This window comes from Echinops telfairi, unplaced genomic scaffold, assembly GCF_000313985.2.
Source record: "Echinops telfairi isolate 266 unplaced genomic scaffold, ASM31398v2 ScPeMD7_2;HRSCAF=8, whole genome shotgun sequence".
In the NCBI taxonomy this organism is placed as follows: Eukaryota; Metazoa; Chordata; class Mammalia; order Afrosoricida; family Tenrecidae; genus Echinops; species Echinops telfairi.
The window spans coordinates 23,072,007-23,097,279 of NW_022103898.1; the positions used below are offsets into that span (position 1 = coordinate 23,072,007).

General features: G+C 47.9%; 1 protein-coding gene across 1 annotated transcript in view; it reads right to left on the bottom strand.

Annotated features, from left to right (window-relative positions):
- STAB2 (stabilin 2) overlaps positions 1 to 25,273 on the bottom strand; it is a 166,892-nt gene that overhangs the window by 23,218 nt on the left and 118,401 nt on the right. The window contains exons 42-55 of the mRNA XM_045291191.1: positions 24,567 to 24,640; positions 22,764 to 22,835; positions 20,026 to 20,145; positions 19,178 to 19,225; positions 17,476 to 17,559; positions 16,143 to 16,289; positions 15,236 to 15,376; positions 14,642 to 14,701; positions 12,567 to 12,743; positions 11,238 to 11,327; positions 8,319 to 8,465; positions 6,997 to 7,053; positions 5,464 to 5,590; positions 2,857 to 3,006 (exon numbers count right to left, since the gene is read on the bottom strand). Coding sequence (XP_045147126.1) covers positions 2,857 to 3,006; positions 5,464 to 5,590; positions 6,997 to 7,053; positions 8,319 to 8,465; positions 11,238 to 11,327; positions 12,567 to 12,743; positions 14,642 to 14,701; positions 15,236 to 15,376; positions 16,143 to 16,289; positions 17,476 to 17,559; positions 19,178 to 19,225; positions 20,026 to 20,145; positions 22,764 to 22,835; positions 24,567 to 24,640 — 1,494 coding nt within the window. The remainder of the gene's footprint in view (positions 1 to 2,856; positions 3,007 to 5,463; positions 5,591 to 6,996; positions 7,054 to 8,318; positions 8,466 to 11,237; positions 11,328 to 12,566; positions 12,744 to 14,641; positions 14,702 to 15,235; positions 15,377 to 16,142; positions 16,290 to 17,475; positions 17,560 to 19,177; positions 19,226 to 20,025; positions 20,146 to 22,763; positions 22,836 to 24,566; positions 24,641 to 25,273) is intronic.

Sequence of the window (25,273 nt, forward strand, 5' to 3'; positions counted from 1 at the left end):
TGTGCCCATGTCCCAGTCATTTGTTCTCTCAGACATTTAGACAGACGGACAGACACACACACACACACACACACACACACACACACACACACTGCATTCAGCATTCTCGTGGGTGGTAGCAGTGAGGTTACGGGAGAAAACATGACATGGTCCTTGCTCTCATGGAGCTGACATCAGGTAATCGTAGATGCAAGGAGTGCTGCAGGTGCAGAAGGAAAGGGTCTTATGCGCGACAGGGGGCCGTGGTGGTTCAGTGGTGGGATTCTCCATATCCATTTGGGAGATGCAGGCTTGACCCCCAGCCAATGCACCTCATGCATGACCAGCACCCAGCAGTGGGTGGAAGCTTGGCAGTTCCTATGATGCTGATCATGATCAGGTTTCAGTTGAGCTTCCAGACGAAGACAGGCTAGACAGAAAGACTTCAACTTTTGGGAATCTGCCAGCAAAAAACCACCATCTCTTGATCACCATGGTTTGACCCAAAACAACCACGGGGAGCCTGCAGGACAGGGTGGCATTCTGCTGTCCAATTTATCAGTAAAATCTTCAAGAAATGCACCAGTCCCCACACCCAGCTGACTTCTGGCTACCTTGAGCTCTACTGTGGCTTCATCAGCTCTCAGCTAGATTGCTATACAAGTTCCCCGAAGGTTTTCCTGTGTCTGTCCTTGCCCTCCTAGGTCTCTTCTCCAGAGAGAGCTGGAGTGAGCCTGTCCAGTCTGCTCATGACAGCCCCCCCATTCCCCCCCAGCTCACAGTTCTCCTCTGACTGCTCATCACACTGAATATGCTCTGACGACCCTTCTGGGACAAGAAGCTCCTACATGAGCTGGCCCCTGGGGACCTTCAAATTTCACTTCCTTCTTCCCTTTCTCTTCCTTGCCTGCTCTGCTGAACCACCTCTTACTGTTTCTTGTGCACTACGACAGTTAAGGTTTTGTGTCAACTTGGCTCCGCTAGGGTTCTCAGTGGTTTGGAAATGAACACCTAGAAGTTTCCCAGGACCTGCCTTGACACAATGTAATCACAGCCACTCAGTGGCCAGCCTCCATAGTGTGATATGATTAGAGTGGAACACAACACCTTTACTTAAGTCACAGCCCTGATACAATGAATCGCCTTGGGGATCAGGCCTGGTTCCGATAAAAGTGGACACTGTGATTAATTTGTTTGATTTTTGCTGGGTCTGGATCCTGCATCTGGCTCATCAACCTCCATGTTCTCTGGATTGAGCGAAGGGCCTGCCATATTGCCTGCTGACCCCCAAGAGTCCTTAGCCACCTGTCACCTGTTGACCTTGGATTCATTTGTCTCTGCAGCCACAAGCCTGACCTGCTGATCTTGCATCCCTGTGCGTCTGCAGCCACCATCCGGTGGCCTTCCTGCCAACTGCCAGCTCTTGAAACTCTGTGAGTCAGGAGGAGCCTCCAGCCCAACATCTGACCCACGGACTCAGAGCCTAGTTGGACGTGGACTAGCCATGTTCTTGATAGAGTTTCCTCTCTCTCTCTGAGATACACGTAAAAGCACCACTGGATTGACTTCTCTAGAGAACCCAGCCCGAGATGCTCGCTGAGCCCACTCCTTTCTCCAGCCCTTTGTACTTGTTCCTCTCTCTGCTGGGAAAGCCATCCCTCCAGGCGGTGCTGTCTAGTAGAGTGGCCACTCACCACAGGTGGGGACTTCCATCTGAACTAGTTAGAATTTGGAACTACTCAGTGCTCAGGGGCCACATGTGGCTCGTGGTCACTCTCTTAGAGAGGGGACTTGTACATTTCCAGCGTTGCTGGGAGCTCATTTGGACGATGGTTCCTGAGCTGTCCCCAGGCTCCCTCACCCCAGTGAGGTCTTGAATCCAATGGCCTCTTACGGCCATGCCTTTCCAACAGCACCTCTTTCCATTCTTCCACCCCCTCCGCTTGCATTCTTGTTCTTTATAGCTGTTAGGACGATCTCTGCCTGTAGAGTGTGATCCGGCTCCTCCTCTGGAATGTACCGTGTATACTCGAGTATAAGCCGACCCGAATATCAGCCAAGGCACCACAAAAACGGCATTGAAAATGTGCTGAAAAACTCGGCTTATACACGAGTATATACGGTAAGTTTCTTGAGAGCTGGAACTTTGCTTTTCTCCTTCCACCATTCGTCCCTAGAACTTAGGAGACACCAGGCTTTTAAACAAGCCACTTAATTGCGTTCTGCCTCAGCTTCCTCACCTGCTAAGTGGGGCTAATAGCAATAGTACTTGTCTCAAGGGGTTGTTAGAGGATGAAGTGAGCAAAGCCAATATGCCTAGCACTTAATAAACACTCATTCAACCAATCATCAAGTAGGCAATTGCAGATGATAATTGTTTATGCGCTAAATAAATAAATGTGAGCTACCAGTGTTAGTAAAACCTACCCACTGCCATTGAGTTGATTCCAATTCACAGCAAACCCAGAGGTCAGAACTACTCCATAGGGTCTCTGAGACTATAAATCTTTATGGGAGCAGACAGCCTCATTTTTCTAGCATGGAGTTGCTAGTGGGTTTGAACCACTGACCTTGCTCTTAGCAGCTCAATACATAACTCCCAGTGCCACCTGAGCCTTCTAATACTAGTCAATAACTATCTGTCTGTTGAGTGAATGAATGAATGAATAGACAGTGTTCAACCAAAGCCCACCTAGGTGGCGGTAGGGGATGCGGGTTTCAGTGGGTGGAATCTGAAAACACACCCAAGGAGGAAAGAAACACAAAGGATGGGCAGATAGGAGATGGACGGCTGGGAGCGAGGGGCAAGGGCGGTGTGGACGAGGACAGGGAACACGCAGAGGAAAGCAAGGTCCACCATTGGGAGGGGGCACATACGCTGACAGTCAGGCCCGAATCTCCCCGGCCAGCACAGCTCGCACGCCGTCCCGTTGAAGCCCATGTTGCACTGGCACTCTCCTGTGGCCCAGTACTGGTCGTGGCACACTCCTCGGTTATTGCACGGGGTATCCGGTCCTCCAGGGCAGGCTGCAAGAGATGCAGCCCCAGTGACTCCACAGGTTCCCGGGACCCAGAGCAGCTCCGGGCCTTTGAAAAGGGTGCCGCTAAACTGTCTCCGATCGCAGATTCTGATATCCACTAACCTAGAGGGACCATGGTCCCAGCATTACTGGATATGCAGGGCGAGACAGTGGCTTATGGGGTGTGAGCTTAAATGCATCCAGTAGGGGTCTACCGTGGCATGGGAATATGCTGAACCATGCACTGCTTTGGGGGTCAGGAATATCATGGATCTGAGTCTATTGCATTGAGTAATGAACTTGTTCTGAGCATCAGTTTCCTTAGCTCTGAATGATAGTAGTCGGAGGGCAATGATGGTTTGGTGGCAGGATTTCAGCCTTCTGTGCAGGTGGTTGGGGTTGGGTGCCCAGCCAGTGCCCCCATGAGCAATCACCACCCAGCTGCCCGTGGGGGCGTGGGTGTTGCTCTGATGCTGGGCAGCTGTCAGCAGAGTCCCCAGTCCAATATGGACTCGGAGGAAAACTCTGGTGATCTATTTCCAAAAATTAACCAGTGAAGACCTGAGGGGTCTTTGATTTGCTTTGATTTGCAACCATTCCCGGGATGGTGAGGGACCAGGCATTGGTCCCATTCGGCGCGGGGTCACCGACTTGACTGCAGCAGACGATAAATAACGATGGTGGTGGTGATGGTGATGGCGGTGATGCCTCTTTGGCCCCAGTGTTCTGGTGAGGGTCAGGTGAGGTCATATAACCGAGTGCATTTTGAGATGCAGAGTACTGAGCAAATATAATGGATGGTCCACACTTCAGTGCTGGAGGGTAGAGATGGGTGATTGCAAGGCCTCTCAGCTCAGAATGTCCTCATCTAGAGCATGGTGCATTGGCTACATTTGGTAATAGGAAGCATGACGTTTGGTTACAGCTGGGGCCCTTGGGCCTTAGCCTTTCTGTGCCTCAGTTTTCTCATTTGTTAAATGGGATAACAACGGAACTTACATCCTAGGGGTTGCTGTGGGGATGAAATGAATGGATATACGGTTGACCCTTGATATTTGTGGTCGTTATCTTTGGCACAGTTTCTAGGAGCATTGAATGAATGACTACTAAACCACTGTCCCTGGGGAAATACAGAAGTCATCAATTGATCATTACCAATCTTATTTTGTGTGTATTTTTGTTGGGAAACAAACAAACAAACAAACCCATAGCCATCGAATCATAGTAGCCCTGTAAGGGTTTTTTTTTGAGGTTGTAAATCTTTGGGGGAGCAGACAGCTTCATCTTTTCCCCATAGAGTGGCTGGTGAGTTTGAACAGCTGACCTTGTGGCTAGCAGGCCAAAGCGTACCCAACAGTACCACGAGGGTTCCTCCTGTCAGCAGACACCTTGATTAATATACATTGTTGACTCTTTCACACTGAGTCAATAGCACTATAGTGCATGCCTGAATCAGGCTTATCTAACACACACATTTCCTCTATTTTTTTACATGGCAATTTTCTTGCTCTTGGGATGAGGGGCACCTGAGGTAGCAAAATCACCAACAAAAGGCACAGAAATGTGAAAATCGTGGCACTAATAGACTGTGGAGGAAGCTCTGGCTTACAGTGCGAGAAATGAGATCTGGAGGCCGAGTGTGGCTTTGAGCAACCTCAGGGGGGGGCCAGGTGCCCCGGGGGGCTTAACTCAACAGTCTTTCGGTGTCTTTTGTAGGCCCACGAATGACCACAGTTGCATTGCAAGTATTGGTCGTGGGAACAGATACATTTTAGCAAGTAGGCGGATTTGTACATATGGGGCCTACACATAATGAGAAGTCACTGTGCATAAGTCACCTGTGGGAAGTAGGTAAAGGCACCCACGTAGGACAATGTGTGGAACGTGTGAGTGCCGTCTAAGTGTGGCTATGCCCACTGGCGATGTGTTAAGATGCTTGTTGGTGATGGATCACTGGCTGCAAGTTATATGGAGACACTGAAGCCCCAGGTTGTGCCCAAGCTCCCGTAAGCAGAAGAGGCCATTCCCGGAGGACCACAAGTCACTTGGCAACGCTACCCATTCTGTAACCGGGAGTTCTCAGGATATGGCGACCCACACAGGTCTGATCAGTGTGCCACCTTGCCAAAATAGAATCCTGAGATGCATTTACGCTCATGTCTTTATCAATATCATGGACATTGCATACCATTCAATATGATTTTTTTTTTAACCACCACGGGACAATGTATATGATATGATGTTAGACCAAAGAGCCTAAAGTGTGCACGATTTAATATATACCTTGTGAAATCTCAGTGCAGGACAAAAACCACAGAATGAATGATATAAAATTCTTCAGACTGACCGAGAGAGTCATGGAGAGAGATGCTCCCCTGCACTGCACCCTGACCTCTTTATATACTTTTGGGTCCTTTCAAACTCGGTACAATGAGAATTGCATGGCAGGAAGAGTTGCCCTCACCCTGACAGTCTCGCCCGAAGTACCCCTTGCAGCACCTGGGGAGCTGCACCACCATGAAGCACTGCTGCTGGCAGCCTGGCAGGTTCCGCTTGAAGGGCAGGTGGTAGAGACACTTCTGCTTCACACCCTGAAAAACACAGAGAGGGCTCCATCCCAACACTCGGGGTCTTGAGTCCCTCCGCCCCCTGGTGGAAGCTTCTGGGTACTACTCAGGTTGAACATGGGACAGTCAAGGAGATTCTTTATAGGGTAGTTAGTAGGGCTCAGCACCAGAACTCAAGGGAAGACATTTTCTTCACCATCTCAAGAGAAAAGACCTTTACAGATGAGTGCAAATGGTGGGGTTGCCTGGGGGTCATGGCTTCCCATCGTGGAAACCAGCGATATCAGTTGTGAGTTAATTTGGACTTTGGGTGACCCGTGTGTGTCAAAGGAGAACTTTGTTCGACGGGGGTTTCACTGGCTGCTTTTTGGGAAGCAGGTGGCCAGGGCTTTCTTGTGAGACACCTCTGGATCAGCAGTCAGGTGCATTCGCTGTTTGTACCACCCAGGGGCTCCCCGCATCGCAGAACGTGATGCGTTAAAGGTTGGCAAGCCCTCAAGTCCCCGCAGAAGGGCTTGAGTTTGTTTAATAGAGGTGTTTCTATTAGTGAGTCTACTTTCAGGTACAGCACCGCGGGACAAGGCAGCTTTAGCGAAGGGTTAAAGAGCTCCGGCTAAGGACCAGGCTCTGTACGCCCGTTTTCAAAAATTGGTTCTTCCTTATAACCACATGCGAAAGGGTCATTGTCATCTTCAAACGTCAGAAACTTCTAGATTATGTAACTTGCCACACCTATTGGCTCAAATGTCATGTACTTAACCATCACTCTATATTTGGACTCTACCTTAGCTTTTCTCCTAACTAGCTGTGTGGATTAGGGCAATTACTTAACCACGTGGAGACTCATTTTCTCATAAGTAAAGTAGAACCACTACTTGCTTCTCTCTAGTATTGTAATGAGGAGTGGGACGAGTGTATATAAAGGACCAAGCACGGAGCTTAGAAGTCCTGGTGGCCTAGTGGTTATGCCTTGGACTGCTAACCCCAAGGTCAGCTGTTCAAAACCACCAGCCCCTCCAAGGGGATTCCTGTGAAAAGTTACAGTCTTGAAAACTCACCAGGGTTGGAACAGACTCAATAACAGTGAGCAAGTGAGCGGCATGGGGCTTGAGACATGAAGAGCAACCAACTGACTATAGCCAGCATCTGAAAACAAATGTCACTAGTTCTGTTACGTCCCTTCAAAGTTTACAACACGATGCCTTTTCTAGACAGTTCCTGGAAGATGGGCATTGGATTGGCAGGTTGCCTGGTTTGAAGATATGCATATCGGATGCTTGATTGTTGAAAGAATGACATGAATTAAAGGAATATAACTCAATATAACTCAAAGTTATGTACACACACACTCTTAACTCACTGTCAGATGAGAGTTTGAATATGAAGCAGACTTGCTGCTCTCCAAACAACATCACTGCATTCATAATTACCTTTGGTTTGCTCTCCTTTGGGCAGCTGGGAGTATTGATACAACTTCCACAATCCCCCTAGAGTAAAAGAAAAGCAATGATTGACAACAAGAATATTGGAAACCACAAGAAAATGCTCTTGGTTAATACCTTGAGGGGTTGGTTAGTAATTTCATTAATCTTGATGAAGAGTGGGCTATGGTTCACATGATAAACTTGAAATCCACCTGGAACTTTGCCATGGCAAATTACAAGGGTCTATCTTGGACCTGATCGCCTTGCTGTGGTTCTCTGTTAGAAAGAGTGGGGCCTGGACAGTGTTATGCAGGTTGATTGTATGGTGTCAGTGGGATATATGGACACGCATGTCAGTTGCATTATAAATGGGCTATGATACTTTTGGCCATTCACTTGTACTCTTTTATCCATAGATTTTTGGCCCATGAAGTAGGGATGATAATAATTCTGATTGCTATTTGATCTTCAGGGCATTGGTGCTGGTGCTGATGGGGAATGCTCAATTGAAAAAAAAAAGTGAATGTATTTTGGAAATGATGAAGGCCACCTCTTATAGCAGAAGGGACAACTGGCTCACTGGTCTCCTAAAAGAGTGGGCCCATGAAGTACAGGTACTGATGTCAGACTTAGCCATGTCAAGTCACATCACCTATGTGTGACTCCATTTCCAGATACACAAAGGAGATGATGATACCCAAGTCCAAGATTATTGTAGGGATTAACAACAACGACAACAACAACAGACAAGCATTGTGCAAAATGCCCAGTCCAAAGAGGGTACTCAAGAACTGGGTGCTGGGCGGATGAATGAACGTGAAGTGTGAAGATGCCTGGCATGGCACATGACTGTGGACGGATGTTCGGTCAATGCTGTTGAAGGAACAGGTAAAGGAATGAAAGTGTTAGTGGCATATATTAGCTTGGATCATATGAAGGTGACATATTTATGAGTCAACATTGGTAAATATGGTAATTTCATATGGCCTAAAGGTAGGGAATAAAAGGGTCATTAAAAGAATGACTGAACGGATAGATGGACTTGAAAGGACTCATGGTTGATACTCAATGGTTATTTCCTTCGTGAAGAAGGGATGAACGGATAAGTGGGTAGGAGGATAAGGGAGAATTACTAGGCGTGGGTAAAGCTAAGTAGGAGTTTACTGACTTAGAGACTGAAAGCACAGTCCTTCAGCCCTCAGAGCTCTTGGGTCCTGGGCTCGCTGAGGACTAGCCTTTAGTGGTTCTACAACATAGTCCACTACAGATTATGAGGACAAGTCTTTGACTCAAGGGTCCCTTGCTACCGTGATGTTTTGGGGACTGACCGAGATATTGAAACTAGTAAAAGTATCACAGCGGCCTCCTAGTGTGGGGTCAATCAGCAGACAGTCGATGCCATAGGCCACACCCAGGTCAAATAGGAGTCCCCGCTGCACAATTCTGCATGCTTGGCCATTCAGAAAGAGCTCGCCCTGAGAGAGAAAGAGAGAGAGAGAATCAATAGCCCTTCCCAGACTTGTCTTCTTCTCAGGCCGTATTATATGACTAGCTCCTCTGAGAGTCAGAACTGAAACAAAAACAACCCCCCAAACGAACACGATCACTCTGATGTACACTCGCTGTTCTACGTGCTTCACTTGTGCAAACTCTTTGAATTTTGTGACAGCTAGTATCAGTGAACCCATTTTGCTGGTATCAGATGCTGTTGACTTAGCTCCGACTCATGGTGACCTCATGTATAGCAGAACGACATGTTACCTGGCCCTTCGCCATCCTCACCATCATCGCTGGCGCCATCCGTGGGTGCCATCCATTTCATGGAGAATTTCTCTCATTTTTGCCGGCCCTCTCCTTGACCAAGCACAATGCCCTTCTCCAGCCAGTAGGCTCTCCTGATGATGTGCCCAAAGAAAGCAGGATGGTCTCTCCCCACCCTCGCTCTCAGGAGGGTGTGCTGCTGGCTGCACTTGCTCCACTGCGGTGCATGTTCTTTTATTTTGGCAGATACGGAATGGGAGGCGATGAATAATGGAGAAATTAGCCCCTGTCACACAGCCAGTAATGGGTGGCGCAGGCACGTACACTCAGGCCGCTGGCCCCTGAGTCTATTTTCCCGTGCGCCTGAGGCACTGCCTCTCCCAAGGTAGGAGTACGGGCAATGCAGATGATCATGTGGAGCAGGATGATCACCGTGGCTCAGGGTGAACTCTGCTGACATGGCCGCTTCACGGGCAGTAACCAAGGTTTTCTTATTTTGTGCCATCCCCTAGCAAAGGTTTAGGCTGAGCTTTCAAAAATATGCTAGTGATGGGCTTTAACTTGACAAGGACAACCATAATATCCTCACTCCTCACTTCCTGATCTAGCGAGGTTCCAACCTACTGCCATTGAGTTAATTCCAAGTCATAGCAGCCCCATTGGACAGAGAACTACACCGTAGGGTTTCTGAGATCGTAACTCTCTATGGGAATGGGCAGACTGATTTTTCTCCTCTGAAGTGCCTAGTGGGTCTAAATCACTGAACTTGTGATTAGCATCCTAAAGCTCAATCTACTACACCCTCCAGGGCTGCTCTAGATCATTATGTGAAAATTGGTGTCATGTGAAAATGTTTTTTAAAAATGGCAGATGACTACATCATCACAAAACTTCCAAATGACATCACTGTGTAACTGCCAAATGACATCACTGTGTAACTGCCAAACCACTAAGAAAACTTGGCCCAGGCAAGTTGACACATAACTATAATTATTGTAGCTATCATTACTCGCTTCTTGCACTTCAGCGCTCACGCGTTACTGCCAGACATAAGTGAAAAATCATCAAGAGCAGATTTTTTCTATTGTTTTAAATGCAAAATGGCAGATAACGAGATGGCTGATAAGCGAGGAGTAGGTATAACGAGGATTTATTTCTCACATGACCAGGTGTTGTCCACACTACATCAGATATGTTATTCCACTGAATGCTTGCAGCAAAGGCAGGATTTCCTTCCCCAAGGTGACGAAGGTAATAAGTTGATGGGAACATTCCCCTACCCTTGCTAAGCAGTAGCCTGCAGTTTGGATTTTCTGTGAGAAGAAGAACAAGGTAAGCCGCAGCCTCTATCGCTGGGATAGAGAGAGTGTGACTTAGAGTGAGGACAAGCCTGACCCCTCCAATGACTCACTGTGTGAACACGGACAAGCGTCCAACTTCTCCACGGAGTGCCTTGCCCACCAGGTAAATATGTTGCGGTCACAGACCTTACTGTATAGGCTTATTAGAAAGCTCCAGCTAAAGAGCATGTTGGAAAGTGTTCTCAAAACTACTTTAGTGCACAGAATGCGGAGTAGACATTGCCGTCCCTGTCTGGTCGTTGTCCTCTCTGGTCTGTGGAGACAGGACGGCTGATCTCGAGAGTGCAAACACTTTAGAGGAACCATCTGGAAGTTGGAAGGTAAAAGTGCTGACAGCAGTCTTCAAATTTGTGTCCATTCGAGGCAATTCCCATCTAAATCGCAAAGGGATTCTCATCATGAGATGTAAGTAGAGTACTGCTGGGACTTCTCAGATGGGACTTCTCAGACGGCTGCTTCAAGGGCATGAGCTCCTGGGGTGGGGAGGGGTGGTGGTGCTTTGCCTTGTTCCTCCTCCTGACTGGAAAGCAGACATGATGAGCAGCCGTTGGGACCTTGCGGTGGCTTGGAGGCTGAGGTCATGGGTTACAGGGCAGCAAGACAGAAGCAGCTCCCGAATGCAGCTGCCATGCCACCGCCGGGCTGGTGACTTCCAGATTTCTTCGTACAAGAAGGAATCCATTCTTGGCGACTTCAGCCGCTGTCCTTTTGGGGTTTCCATGACACACAGCTGAGCTAATTCTCTCAGACTCATTCAGCGTGTGGAATTCTGGGAAGGCAGGCTGCTTCAGCAACTAGCCAGACCAGGACAAAGTTGCACACTCCCCCTCTGCTGGCTGATTGCGTAGGTAGAGCCAAGTGCGAAGAGTGAGGGCAAGGCTACAGTGGAGCTGGGAAGGAGGAGAGAGTGATGACTGAATGGCTGCAGGGAATGATCTCAACTGGAAAAAAGATGCTTTCACTTCCCTCTAAAAGAAACAACACACACACACACACACACACACACACACACACGACGAGGACACCCTCTTGAATGAGTAATCCATGTCTCCTCGCAGGAGTGCGCTGAAGCGAGTGGCTTGTCATTACCATGTCCCCACCCCCCACCTGGGTGACAGTACTCACGATGTCGCTGCCCGCTCCACACTGCACACTCAGCTCTGAACCTTGCAGGGTCTTCCAGGCGGCAGATCTGGGGAGATCCACTGCTAAAACCTGGAAGAATCATGGTGCCTCCTAAATATACCAGATGCAGTCTGAGGCAGGGCCCAAAGGACCTTTGCCAACAAACCACATTTGGTGTCACCTCTTTCCACGAGTTAGAATCATTCCAGGTTTAAAATGGCAACAGTTATAATAAAAAAAGGAGGATCATGGAATGGGTTATCTAGGAGGATGGAAAGGATTTCTGGAGGCTAAGTAGCTACCAGATGGTCTGCGTTTCTGGGCCCTTCCATTCCTGTCTGCCTAGGGGGGGGGGCGGTCCATGGAAGGTGGTATGTTGGGGGAATGGAGCCAAGGACAAGAGCAGGGAATCAAGTGCAGGCAAATGGCCTGCGGTGTTATGAATGGCCAGAGTTTGGGCTTTTGCTATTCTTGGACTCCATGAACTCACTGCTGGACAGGGCCAAAGGTCCTGGTTGAAGACCTCGAATGATAGGGCTGAAGCAAGACGTTCCATGCTCCCTATAGTTTCCCCTCTCTGATCCCAGTTGATCCCAGGTGACTAATCCATTCCTTGGAAATGCTGGAGTAGGGAGAGCAAGAGTTCATCTGGAGGAACTTGGGCACGGTTCCCAGGAGCCTTTTTTTTTGCCATATGAACTGGGAAAGATTAGAAGCTGATCTGCAGCACAAGGAAAGACTCAGGCTCTTCGGTATGGGTTAAAGGTTAAAGCAAAAAAAGGCAAAAGCCCAAGAAACAACCACACCTCCATGCCGCAGGGAACCCTGGGACTCTTGCTTTCTCTGTCCTGATGTGACCTGCAGGAGGCAGGTAGATGAGCAGTATCTCTTTCTGACAGAGAGATATTTAGGAAGGCTTGGGGCTATTTTCTCAAGGAGACTGAGCTTGGAGTGATGCATCTCCAAGCTAAGGAACACAGGGTCACCTGAAGCTAAGAAGTGGCCAGAAGGGATTGGTCGGAGGAGATTGGGTCCAGAGCGGTGAGAGAATATATTTCTGATGTTCTGAGCCCCCAGCTTGTGGCCACTTGCTATGGTGGTCCTAGGAGACTAATATTCCATGCACCGGTTTAATTTCTCTTGTTTTTGTTTGCCTGGAGGATGCGGCACTGGAGTCCCCTAATGGGGTCCATGGACTCTGGCCAGTTAGTGAGAGACACAGTTGGCATGGGATGCTCCACCCTCCCTCCCACCACAGTGTCTTGGTACCTTGGGGCTTTGTCATGCCTGGGGCATCCCTGCATTTGCTTAGGTGTGAAAACAAAGTACCTGGGAATCTCGTATCACGTGGAACTTCAGGTACTCCTTCAACTTGACCTTATTCTTTTGGTTGAAGAGGAAATCCTGTTGTTGAGGGGGTAGGGCTTGGAGAGCCTCGTCCGTGGGCAAGAAGAGTGTGATTGGGATGTGGATAGGATCAGTGATAAGACTCAGCAAGTCCGAGCCCTGAAACACAGGAAACAGCCCCCCATGGTGCATGCACAAATCACACAGCAGACCCTGCTATGTGGGTGGGTATTGCCAGCCATCTGAGGAAGACAGCGAGCCTTCCAACTGTGTCCTGGGCTTAGGGAAACTCAGCTGGTCCCCAAGTGACATGTCCAGAAACCAGGGCTCATTACACCCCAGCCATTCTGCCACATGCAAGCTTAGTAAGCGAAGGCCAAAAAATTCTGGCCTTTTGTTCGTATGAAAAGGAACATTAGCCAATCTCTCTTCTTTCCTATTAATCCTACCCAAATATTTTAATTTTTGTAGACCAGCTCCATATTTTTCGCATAGTTCATTAAAACAACAACAACAACAACAACAAAAATGCCCTCCCCCCCAATATTAAAGTGGGAACCTCAGGGGTACTGCTGGGTAACCATGGAACAGATAACGTAAGGTCAGAGGTTCACGTGTACCAGCCACTCCGCGGGAGAAAGATGAGGCTCCCTGCTCTCTGGAAAGATTGACAGCCTCGATAGAGGGCTTCTGTGAGTTGGAACGGACTCGACGGCTGGGGGTGGGATACAAGATTGCGATGCTCCTATATAGGTCAAGGATGTCTGCCTCATATGTCCCCAAACGAAATTGCCAGAGAAACGAGGAAGGATTATTTGAGAGCCTTTTATGGCCCAGGCGCATTGAACACATTCATTTTTCTTTTCATCTTTCTAGTAGTCTTATTAAGTTGACCTGATTTTCCCTTTTCATGAGACTCAAAGGAGTTTCCTAACTTTCCATGAAGCCTCCTGTATAACCAGCCCCTCGTGCACAAGTATCATCTCATAGCAACCCGTGTGTTTCCAAGATGGTACATCTTTATAGGAGTAGAAAGCCTGATCTTTTTCCCATGAAGAAGCTGGTGGTTTCAAACCGCTGACCTTGTGGTTTTCAGCCCAATGCGTAGTGTAGTCACACTAGGTCGCTATGAGCTGGAGTCAACCCAAGGGCAGTGAGTTTGGAAATCTGGAGTGGGAAGCTGTGGGCCTGACTGTCAGGTGTTGGAGTCGGGCGGTGGGTGGGCAAAGATGACCCCACTGTAATGTCCTTGGAGATTCTGATTTTGAGCACAGTGGGCTCTCCATTGTTAATATGCTTCCTAGGGAGTCTGAGACCCACACCATTGTGCGAACCACTGATCTAGTGGGGAGGGTTAGAGATTGTGCTTGGAGGCCCTCAAGGTTCTTAGAACCCTACAGAGACTTCTTGGTGTTTATTGAGGGGAAGGGAACATCTGGAGGGTCCTGGACCATCTCCTCCTGGATTCTCTTCTGCAATTTGGTGCGTGGCTGAGAAGTTATCTACTCAATTCATTTGAGACATTTTGGACGTCAGAACTATGTGCTTGTAGATTCTGGTTACCTGTCTCACAGCCATAGATTCCCTAACTCTACATCAGCTTCTCCACCTCGGTAATTGGAACTGAAAATCTCGTCTTCCCAGGCTCCTTGGCTGGAGCACTGCGTCATCAAGGGGAAGCACCTGGTAGAGGGGCCCGTCTGGTCCCTGCCTCACCACCCCAGATGCCTTGGAGAGCACAGGTGTGGGCCTGACCATAATGCCTTGGAGTTAGTTGGCCACGGCCAGTTACCTTTCTGCACAAACCACGCCAGTATTTTGAGTGTGGAGGAGAACAGAGGCTCCACTTTTCAGAATCTTGGGCTTTCTCATACTCATCCCATCGTAGTTGATTGGTGAGAAAAGGCAAAATCCCAAACAAAATGAAAACAATGGAAATAATAAACACAAACCTAACAAACGCAAAACTAAACCAAACCTACAAAACTTGAGGCAGGTAGTCTCTGAGTTAACTTTCCCTCATTTATATATATAAAACAAAATTCATACATTTTTACCTGTATTAAGTTGCTAAACATGGTGTAGCCATGGAGTTTTGCCACTGTTGTAAGATTTTGCTGCAAAGAAAATCAGAGTGGGAATGACTCCAATCCTCATCTTGTTCACAAAAAAAAAGCTCAACTGAGCAAAATACAGGCAAATAACACGCAGGTAGTGCAGATTGGCTTCTTAGCACCCACTCTACCACTGTTCCACCCACACTTTCTCTTTAATCAAGATTCCTATGATTTTTAAGCAATACTTCTTTGACTCTGCACTCATACTTCTATACTCATAATTATGGTATCTATGATCTACCTAACATCCATGCATCCATCCACCCATCTATCCATCTACCTTCCTATGTTCCTATCCTTCAAATTTATGCAAGATCATTTAGCCCTTGTGGATATTTAAAAAAATTCAATATCAGAAAACAGGCTTTTACTTATTTATTTTTTTCTGACAGTAATTTTACTAAGCTTTTAATGACAGCTTACGACCCAAACAGCAAGATTTAAATATCTCAAGTAAAGCCTAAAAACTAGAACTGATATAACATTGTATTTGGGGCCATTCCATGCTGGGGCTACAAGGGGGAGTTTACCCACCAGAATCCTTCCAGAGGCATCTTTGGGGGTGATGAGCAGGCTCTGGGGAGACAGCACTTTGTCTATGATGTGGATGATTCCGTTGGTAGTGATGACATCACTGGCTATGATCTTCGCCTTGTTATTTAAATACACTGTGCCCTGAGGTCATCCAGAAAGAGAAAAGAAGAGAAATGAGCACGCACTTGAGTGAGATAGGCATGCACTTGAATTGCTTCTTCCAGAGCACGGCACCAACAGGCTATATCATCATGAAAGTGAATAATATTTAAGGAAAAGAGTAGGATAAAACTCAATATCTAAGTAACCTGAGCATCTTATTTTTGGAGAGAGCAAGAGGGAAAGAGAGAGAGTGAGAGTGAGAGAGATGAACTTTTCACCCAGAGAGTGTAATAGTAAACAATCAATTGGAAATCAACCAGCTAATCAAATTAGGTTTCTCTTCAACACGTGTGCCTACCTCCCTCCACCAGTATTTCCCCGCTCTGCGATGAACTCCACAGCTGCCATGTGCTGCCCCATTTCATGACGGACAGGGCCAGCTTGGGCAAGAGACTTTGATTAAAAGCACTCCTCTCTCTCCAGCTTCTGACCAATGAGTGCTACCCAAATAGGCCCAGAGCCCCCCTGGAGCTGCCTTGCTTCTGAAGCAGAATTCCAGCTCTGATACTTACTCGCCCTGTGATCTTGGACAAGGTACTTAATTTCTCTGTGCTCGGTTTCCTAATTCATAAATTGGAATTGCAATAGAGGTTGTGTCGAGGATGAGATGAGTTAGTACAGATCCAGGCCTTAGAATAGCTGGTGTATAGAAATCATTCAACATGCCGTTGCTATTGTTGCTATCATTATTACTGAGACTACTCTAAGGGAGGGGGGCAGAGAGGGCCCAGGGGGTCTTGCTTACCTGAGAGACAGAGATGCCAATTGAGCCTCCTTGGAGAGAAGTTACATTTGGGGTCAATTTCAGGGTTTCCAGAAGCAGTTGGTTGCAGGAGAGCACATGATACCGAAGAACCTGGGGCATGACGCCTTGTGTGTTCCAGTCATTAACCTGTAACACATCAGAGGGCCCAGGAAGTGACCGTTGTTCCAACTCCCCCTGTGCTCTCCTCTGTTCATTCCCTCACCCCACCCAGAACCTGGGAGGCTTGCCGTCTAGGCCCTAGACTCTAGGGGACAGGCTAGGATGTCCAAAAGAGAGACAGTACGTAGCCTGAGTCCCCTTCCTTCTTCTATGGTTGAATCTCAATGTGGAGGTCACTTGGCGTTCTCTGGGCCAGCATTTCCCAACACTCCTTTGAAGGACCACAAATCTTATGAGATCCTACTAAAAAAAAAGTTTCTCTGTGACCTACGCTGGGAAACACTGTACAGTCACCTGGAGAGGGAGGTAGGGCCAAATTGAACCTTTACTGCAGGAAAGACCAGGATGCGTTTCCATGTGCCAATCAAACTACAAACAACATTAACCATAGAGCAAGTGTTATAAAAGCCCACAGAGTTTTCACTGTCTCCTGAAAACTCCTCTGTTGCTTCTTCAGTTTACAAACTACCCAATATAAAAAGTGTTCACAAATGAGTCTTGGCTCTTTGGTTTTTGCTGACATCCAGCATACATGCAGAGAGGGAGGATGTCTGCAGTGGCCAGGCACTCCGGTGCTGGAGCCAGGTTTGAGGCCTAGTCTACCAGCTGCTAGTCACGTGACCACGGGCCAGTTACTTCCATATCATCAACAGCAAAATAGGGGTAATAGTAGGTTGTCATGAGAACCAAATGGGTTCATCTAAACCCAACACTCAGCACAGGGCCTGGTATGCTGGATGAATGCCAGCTATTATTATTATTAATGAGTAATCCAGTAAGAACTGTCCCAATGAAGGCTAGCCCAGTAAAGACTCGGAGAAGTCCCTCAGAAAAGAATTGATTTAAATCCCATAAATCCTGGGATCTCTCTCTCTCTCATCTATAGGAGCTTTGGAATTACTGAAGGTCTCTAACTCACTACCCTAATCAGGAATGTCCTTTAGAGTATTTCTGGCCCGGGTTTCCCTGAACTCACTTGGAGGCTTGGCCCGACAGGCACTCTCTGTATCCGGCTACAGTCCATTTCGTGGGGGGTCATCTTCAGCCCATTACAAGTCGCCCAGGAAACGTCCCCAGCGTGAGTTTCAAAAGGAAGCCCAAAGAATGTGTTTCAGCCCAAACCTCCTCCTCCTGTCTACCGTCATCTGCTCACCTGGGCATCCTCTACAAAGGCTGACGATAAAGGTACGAAGACAGTGAAGGGGCCGGGATCCACCAGTTCTCGTACGGAATGCTCCTGGGAAGGAAAGTGAGGGGGCCCCATGCTATTTACTTAGCAGAGAGGCAGATGGGGCTCAACCACAACAGAGAGAGTAGGCTGCAGAACAGAGTGAGGCGTCTGTGAGGAGGCCTGGGTTTTCGCCTTGGGTTGAAGTTCCAACTCAGATTCTCTGCCATTGCAACAATTTTGTTTTTAGGCTAAAGAAGAAAATAACTACCCATAATCGTTCTATTCAGGAACACTGGTGGTGTAGGAGAATTATACGTTGAGCGGCTAACCACTGGACTAGCAGTTCAAACCCACCAGCCACTTCACAGGAGGAAGATGAGGCTCTCTGCTCCCATGAAGAGAGACCCTCTCAGAAACCCACGGGAGCAGTTCTGTCCTGGACTAGAGGGTTGCTCTGAGTAGGCATTGACTTGCGAGTGTGGTTCTTGAGTGTGGAAGGAAGCGACCTTGGAATTAACCCCTGGATGTTTAGATGTCCTTGTCCATTCACATAGAGCTATGATACATCCTTGGGATAGTACAACAATTATAATCAATACGGTTATTGCTTCTTCTAGTTTCTTGCTTCTATGAGTTTAGTCCTCTATTTTTTTTAATAGTTTCATCTCAGTAAAGGAGCCCTGGTGACACAGGGCTTACAGTGCTCGGCAATGCCTCTAACCCATCAGTCTCTCTGTGGTGGTCAGATGTGGCAGTAGGCATCCATAAGCTGATCATGAGGAGTTTAAGATCAAGAAGCTGTTCTAAAATGGATTGTGGTGATGATTGTGCAGCTCTTTTTAATATGATTGAACTATTGAATTGTGTGATCTAGACCAATCTAATGGCTTAGGAAATATTACCACCGTGGAAGCCCGATGGGGGGGCAGTTCTACTCTGTCCCGCAGTCTTCCAATGCCTTGTAATTCATTGGATGCCAATGGGCGTTCTTCAGCATACCTGCAATTTATTCAGATGCGCAAAAAGACCTAACGCCATACGTGTACCCGAAGACTTAACCATTGTGCCAGTAATGCTTCTTTCCCCCAGCAGGGTGATGGAAGTTTTACATGCTGCATTCTATAAGCTACATATGGTGTGATTAGCTGCTGTTGAATTGACCTCCAAGTCATGGTGACTCCACGCACGATGGAACAAACCAAGGCCTGTGCCGTGCCACGCCCATCATCAGTGTAGGTCAGACAAGGCTTGGTTGCAATCCATAGGGTGTCCATTGGCTGATGTGCAGAAGCAGAGCCCTAGACTTTTCTTCCTCATCTGTCGTAGTCTTGAAGCTCCACGTTGCCTGTTCGACATCATAGCCACGCTCACGCCTCCAGTGACAGAAAAGCAGTGGCTGTACAACAGGAGCACTGGCCAGAATTGGAACCTGGATCTGCCGCATGGGGTGAGGATTCTACCACTGAACCTACGCATGCTACTATGGGGCCAGTGCAGCACCGTCCCTCTCAAGCTGCCCACCTGAGCCCGAGAGATGACGTCTACAAACGATCAACAAGAGGCCCATTCCAGGAATCCAAGTCTCCAGATTTTCTCTTAGCCCACCAACTCTCGAGGCAACAGGTTCATACTCTATCTGGCTTGGGACCCAACTCCTCCAACTAGGCAACGTGCACATGCTTACCTGCAGCTGGAAGTAATACTGGGACGTTTTGGGGTCCTTTGGCAGCTCCTGAAAACAAAGACAGTAGCCTCATTCACTGCCTGCGAATTTAGCACATTGTCAGGATGCTGTCTCAAAAGTCATGAATCTCTGCCTTCTCCCTTCTGCTGGGAATCTGCAAAAATGGGTCTTGCTGAAGTTTCACCATAAGGCTAACAATGGGATGTTCGGCATGGCTACCGGCACACTGGGAGCTGCAGACCCTTTCTGGACTTTCCATCTGGTTTATCCCAGAAAGGCCCAACCATTTCCAGAAGCTTCTGAGCTTTGAGAGTATTTTTACAAGTTCAAGTACTTAAAAATTCATTTGTAAGTTTTAAGGCAGCATTGATTACTGGGTTAAATCCTTCTTGATGCCAATGCACAAAAGGGTGACTTTCTAATAGGCAGAAACTTGCAACTGTTCTTAGACTGCCTTACCTTTCCTGTGCAATGGATGGGTATATCTTTTACGTGCTTTATCTCACTCATATCGTCACCTGACGATGCTGGTACCATCAGTATCCTCTTAGAGATTAGAAAACGGGACCATTAAGGGTGATGAGGAGTTTGGCCCAAAGCCACAAAGTTACTAAGTGACAGAGCTGAATTCAAACTTAGCTGTTTCTGGCTTCAAAATCCATCCACCTTAATCACTATGTGACACACTGGTAGGTCACTTTTTTTTTTTCATTGCCAATTTATATTCAAGTGGCCTTTCACTTTTTAAGAGCGTTTACCTTTCACAAAGCTTGTACACATTCCTCAGCTGCTCGGGCGCTCAGGACGGTCAGAAAGGGGGCTGACTTTAGGGGAACGCCGTGCTTTACCTGGTAAATGTTGCCGCGGCAGGTGAATCCATCCCCAATGTAGTTTGGCTTGCAGGTGCAGGGCCTTTCACGGTCTCCGGTGTGGTTGCAGACAGCAAAGGCACTACAGCCGCCATTGTTCTGGTGACATGGGACCCCATGGGAGATCAGACCCGTTCGTTTACCCAAGCTGTGCAAGTATTGCTAAGGCAGCTTAGCACTGCCATGTGCGTCTTGTCTCACTTTCTATCCTTGACTGACTTGCTTTATCTGCCCCTTTTCTGAAGTTCATCCAATTCCTGGTGGGGATAGAAGTCACCCTACTCTTCTTGCCTTACTTCTCAGGAGGATAGGTCATAGGAATACTCCAAACACCCAACTCACTGCCACTCATTCGGACTCACGGCGACGCTACAGGGCAGGATAGAACTACCCCTGTGAGTTTCTGAGACTGTAACTCTTTACAGGAGTAGGAAGCCTCATTGTTCTCCTATAGAACTATCCCTGTGAGTTTCTGAGACTGTAACTCTTTACAGGAGTAGGAAGCCTCATTGTTCTCCTATAGAACTATCCCTGTGAGTTTCTGAGACTGTAACTCTTTACAGGAGTAGGAAGCCTCATTGTTCTCCTATAGAGTTAACTATAAGCTGACCTTATAGTTAGTAGCCCAATCCATAAACACGTCACCACCGGGGCTCCCCATGAATAAACCCAGAGCTGCCAAATGACAGTTTCTTAGTATCTGGGAGTTGATTTTTGAAAACACCAGTTTTGTTTGCCACTTGTCAGCATTCAGCCAAACTCTGATCCCATCCCTGGAAAGAACACAATAATCAGCTGAAAAGCCAATCATTTGCCATGGGGTCAGCTCTGAAGCCTTGTGACCCCATGACTTTTAGAGGGTCCTCGGTGGCTGATTTTTCAGAAGTAGATGGCCAGACATCTCTTGCTAGGTGCACTGGGTGCCCCCCAACGCTCAGCCTTATGGTTAGCAGCGAAGCATGTGTATCCTTTGCACCTTCAGGGAGTTCTCCCACAAGAGGGTGGGTTCTAGATCTCATCACTTTTGAGTTACCCAAAGGACAGAGCGGGCACAGACAGCAGGCACAGAAAGAAGAGGACGGAAGATGGTGGAGTGGGATTGCTGGCCACTATGGGAAGCTGAAATAGACTCTACTTTCCTCGAGAGCCACACTCTGACTTCAGACGCCTGACCTCCTCAAACCTCAGAAAAGGAACATCTGTTCTTTAAGCCCGTGGCACCCGTGTCCTGGTGGCACGTGGTAACAAAGACACCTCTACAGTGTCGTCAAGGTCAGGGGCTGGGATTGGGTTTTTCTTGTGGTACACTGCCATTTCCAAACCATTTATACTCTCAGTCTTTAAAAGGCCCTGCCCCTTTGAAGTGTGTGGTCATGGCCACCTGCCACCTGCCCTTCTTCCTGTGTCTTAACAGACGTACCTGGATCACTGCTTTGCCCTCTAGTATCACACCAGGCATCATCCTGGACCAATTCTAGAGCCCTGCTCCTGATCTTTCCTGTACCTGATCTCTCACTCCCTGTTGTAATCTGTGCTTTGACCTCCCCCGCATTCTCCCTGGGACACGCCCACATGCTGTGATGGCACTCAAGCGGACCCCTATGGAAAATCTCTATCTCAGCATCCGGTTCTCTTTGACCACCACCACCTATCATTCTAACACTCTGCCTCCATCCCCGCCCCTCCCCCATCCTCTCCTTTTCTCATCCACACCTCGCCACTTGGTCCTCACTTGGTGTTAGCACAACCCAGATGGCAAGGCAGAGCCCTGAGGTTCCTGCCTCCGTCTCTCTCCCTCTATCACAACAGCTGGCCCAATCTTAGCCCGCCTGGGCCTGCTCTCTGACCCTTCTGTATCTGCCAAGCATGGGGCACGTGCCTTGAGTTGCCTGATCTCCCTTTAAAGCTATGCTACTCTACTGAGCGACCGTTGGCATCCTGGCTCTGCATCCTGGCTCTGCGGCTTTGGTGAGATGTGTCCAACAGACATAACAATAGTCACTGCCTTATAGGATTACTGTGGGGATGGAATGAGCTGCTAGCACGTTCATGTCGCTCTCTCTGGAGAAGGCCTTTGCCTCTTTGCTCAACTCTCAGTCACAGCAGCCCCCAGGCTCCCCACTCTGAACTGATGAGCTCAACTTGTGTTTCTAGAAAGAGATTGGAAAGTAACATGTTGTGATTATCTCTTTCTGGATGGCTCTAACAGTGTACCTCGAATGAAGTGCGAATCTGTTTTCTTGCATTGCCTGTTCACTAAGCCTAGTTCTGAGTGAGCCCTGGTGGCACAGTGGGTTAAGCATCAGGCTGCTCACCATAAGGTCAGCAGCTCAAACCTACCAGCTGCTCCGGGGGAGAAGGATGAGGGTGTTTGCTTCTGTAACGATTTTACAGCAGTGCACACCTGGTGGGACTAGTTCTAGCCGCCCTAATGGGCCGCCTGGAGTCAGAACGGACTGAAAGGCAGTGAGTTTTTTCTTTATGTTTTTTTGTTTAGTCCTAGTTCAATGCTTGGGCTCACACAGAACAAAAATGGCCCCTTTGGTCCTTAAAATGTAAATGGGTCACCTCCAGTTCCTACAGTCAAGAGGCCAGGCTGGGAGCCATTGAACTTCCTTTTTTCCCCTTCCCAACATTACAATGGTTGTAATGGTCCAGAAGCAGCTCTGAAGCCACCCAAATGATAGCACCCTCACCCCTCCCAGCGTGGTACTCACGGTCAGGCAGATGTTGATAAGCGTGCAGGTCTTGCCGTCTCCCGTGTATGTCGGCAAACAGTTACACACCGCCTGTCCAGGAGCAGAAGACAGCAGGGTTAGTGACACGGATGGAATTCTGAACTGGCTCTCAGGCTCGAATTCTAAACTGGAATTAGTTGAATATTCCTTGCTTGGCATTGGTAATATCTATTTCCCTCCATTGTCTTTTACTTTCTCCTACTGCAGTATCTTGTCGCTTGGAAGCTCTACCACTAGTATTTCAAATGCCAGCAGAGCTACCCATGGTGGACAGGTCTCAGGAAGACTTCCAGACCAACATAGACTAGGAAGAAAGCCCTGGTGATCTAGTGCCAAAAATTAGTCAATGGAAAACCACATGGATTATGCCAGAACAATTTCTGACTAGCCCTTGCCTTGGCTATGCCCTCGGGAGGGGAGGGATGAATCACTGGGAGAGGACATCACGTTTGGTGAAGTAGAGGGCCAGGGACAGTAAGGGAGACCCTTGGTGAGATGGTTGGGTACAGTAGCCACAACGATGGACTTGAACATGCGGCGAATATGAGGATGATGTGGGACTGGGTAGCGTTTTGTTCTGTGGTCCACAGTGCCACCACAGAGGGAGCCGAGTTGGGGGCAGCTGACAAACGTGGCAACATCTTCTTGATGACAAATGCCATTCTTGCACCTTGGACACTCTTTAGCACTAAGGTCCCATCCATAGCCTATCTTTGCTACCATCTTGAGTTTTTCTTTTTTAACAACATCTTATTTGGTCTTCTGCCTTGTCGGCACTGGTCTCTTCTCTTGCTCTGATTGGTGAAGGGTCAGTTGAAAGGAGGCTGCATCCTGTCCCATCCTTTCTTGTTCATCTCCACCCTCTGCCCTGCCCACAGGCACCAAGGCCAAGAGATACTCAAAGTGGGCTTTGAAAGCAAAGTTGTTGCATAAAATGGGGGGAGGGATTTAGTTAAACCCATGGTTTGGTCAAGGAAGTCATCGGGGAGGGGAGGATGTTGAGGGTGGAGCCATTGTTTGAAGGAAGAAGTAGACAGGACCCCCAGGTCATTTTTGCAGGCCATACACTCACTCATGGGGAAGGCGGAAGGAGTGGGATTGAAACCCAGCCACACACTGTTCCTTGAGCTGTGTGCCCAGAAGGGGCCCCGCTCCAAATGTTTTATCCTGAATGCCCTCTGGTCTGATGTCTTCCTTCGTATTAGAACTTGAATTCATTGATGAGGTCAGGCATGGTCAACTGTCAAATCATACATTGTCCCTTGTCCTTCACAAAGGGCCTCGACCTCAGCTTAAAAAACGGAGAGAAAGGGAGCTTGTCTGGGAAGTTTCTAGATGCTCCTGAAATCATGTGAGTTAGGAAATGTCTGCTTTTCCCTACTCTAAAGCAGTCCCATCTTCTGGTGCCCCTAATCCCTCATTTCTCCTCATTCCCAAATGACAGCCTCCCATCCTTTCAGGATGTCCTGTAAAGCATTTATTTCCTGGAAGATCTACTTCTGAAAACCAGTCACACCCATTAGTCATATGATCCCATCCTGAGCAGCAGGGCGAGAGTGCAGGGCTGGGCAGAGTTTTGTACTGTTGTGCGTGGGGTGACTGTGGATTAGGGGGACAGCTAACAACAATAACAACCACAACAGCTGCAGCAACAACTTTTATTTCCCACTGCTGTTCCCAGCTGCCTGTCTCAGCCCCTTCCCCTTAGGGCTGTGTCTAAAGACCCCAGCACTTGCTCTTCCCTCCAGGGAAGACTTCGGGGCCCCGGCAGGCAGAGCTCACCTGGTTGGGTCCTGTCTGTGTGCACTCTGCATTCCTGTCACAACCACCATGGTTCTCCAAACATGGATTAATTTCTGTAAAACAAAAACCAATATCTGGCCTGAGGACCAGGCCTAACACTTACAAGAGAAGGCATGTTGAGTGAGCAGCATGATCAGCTGACTGAGGGCACCCGATGTCAACAGTGTGCCTTGAGGTGGAGGGTGCCAGATACCGTTGCTTAAAAGAACCCCCCTCTGAGACCGGCTAGCCCCCCTCTGTGTTTGCAGTCTTCTGCCTTCAGCAAGGGTGGCCTGTTGGATGGTCTCTATCAACTTTCCCAAATTTAATGTTGATGTCCTTTTATTTAATTATCATTTGTAGTCATATATATACACATGTACATATATCTCAAATGAATTAAGCAAGTTGCAGGATAGAAGATCAACATACAAAAATCAGTTGTAAATCAAGCAAACAAAATGTTACAAGAGGTGACCCTAGATCAAGGGCATACGGATCTTCGCTGTACTAGGTTTTCAACTTTCCTTAAAAATTGTTTTCTTATGATGTATTTTCATATTTTCTTCAGTGTAATAGTTTTAAAGTTATGCTTGCCACATTCAGGTCTTTAATCCATGTGGAAGTAATAATTTTAAAAAAAAGCCTTTTATTGTGAACATTTACAGAGCAGATCATCAGTTTTCCACCCCACAACCCATACCCAT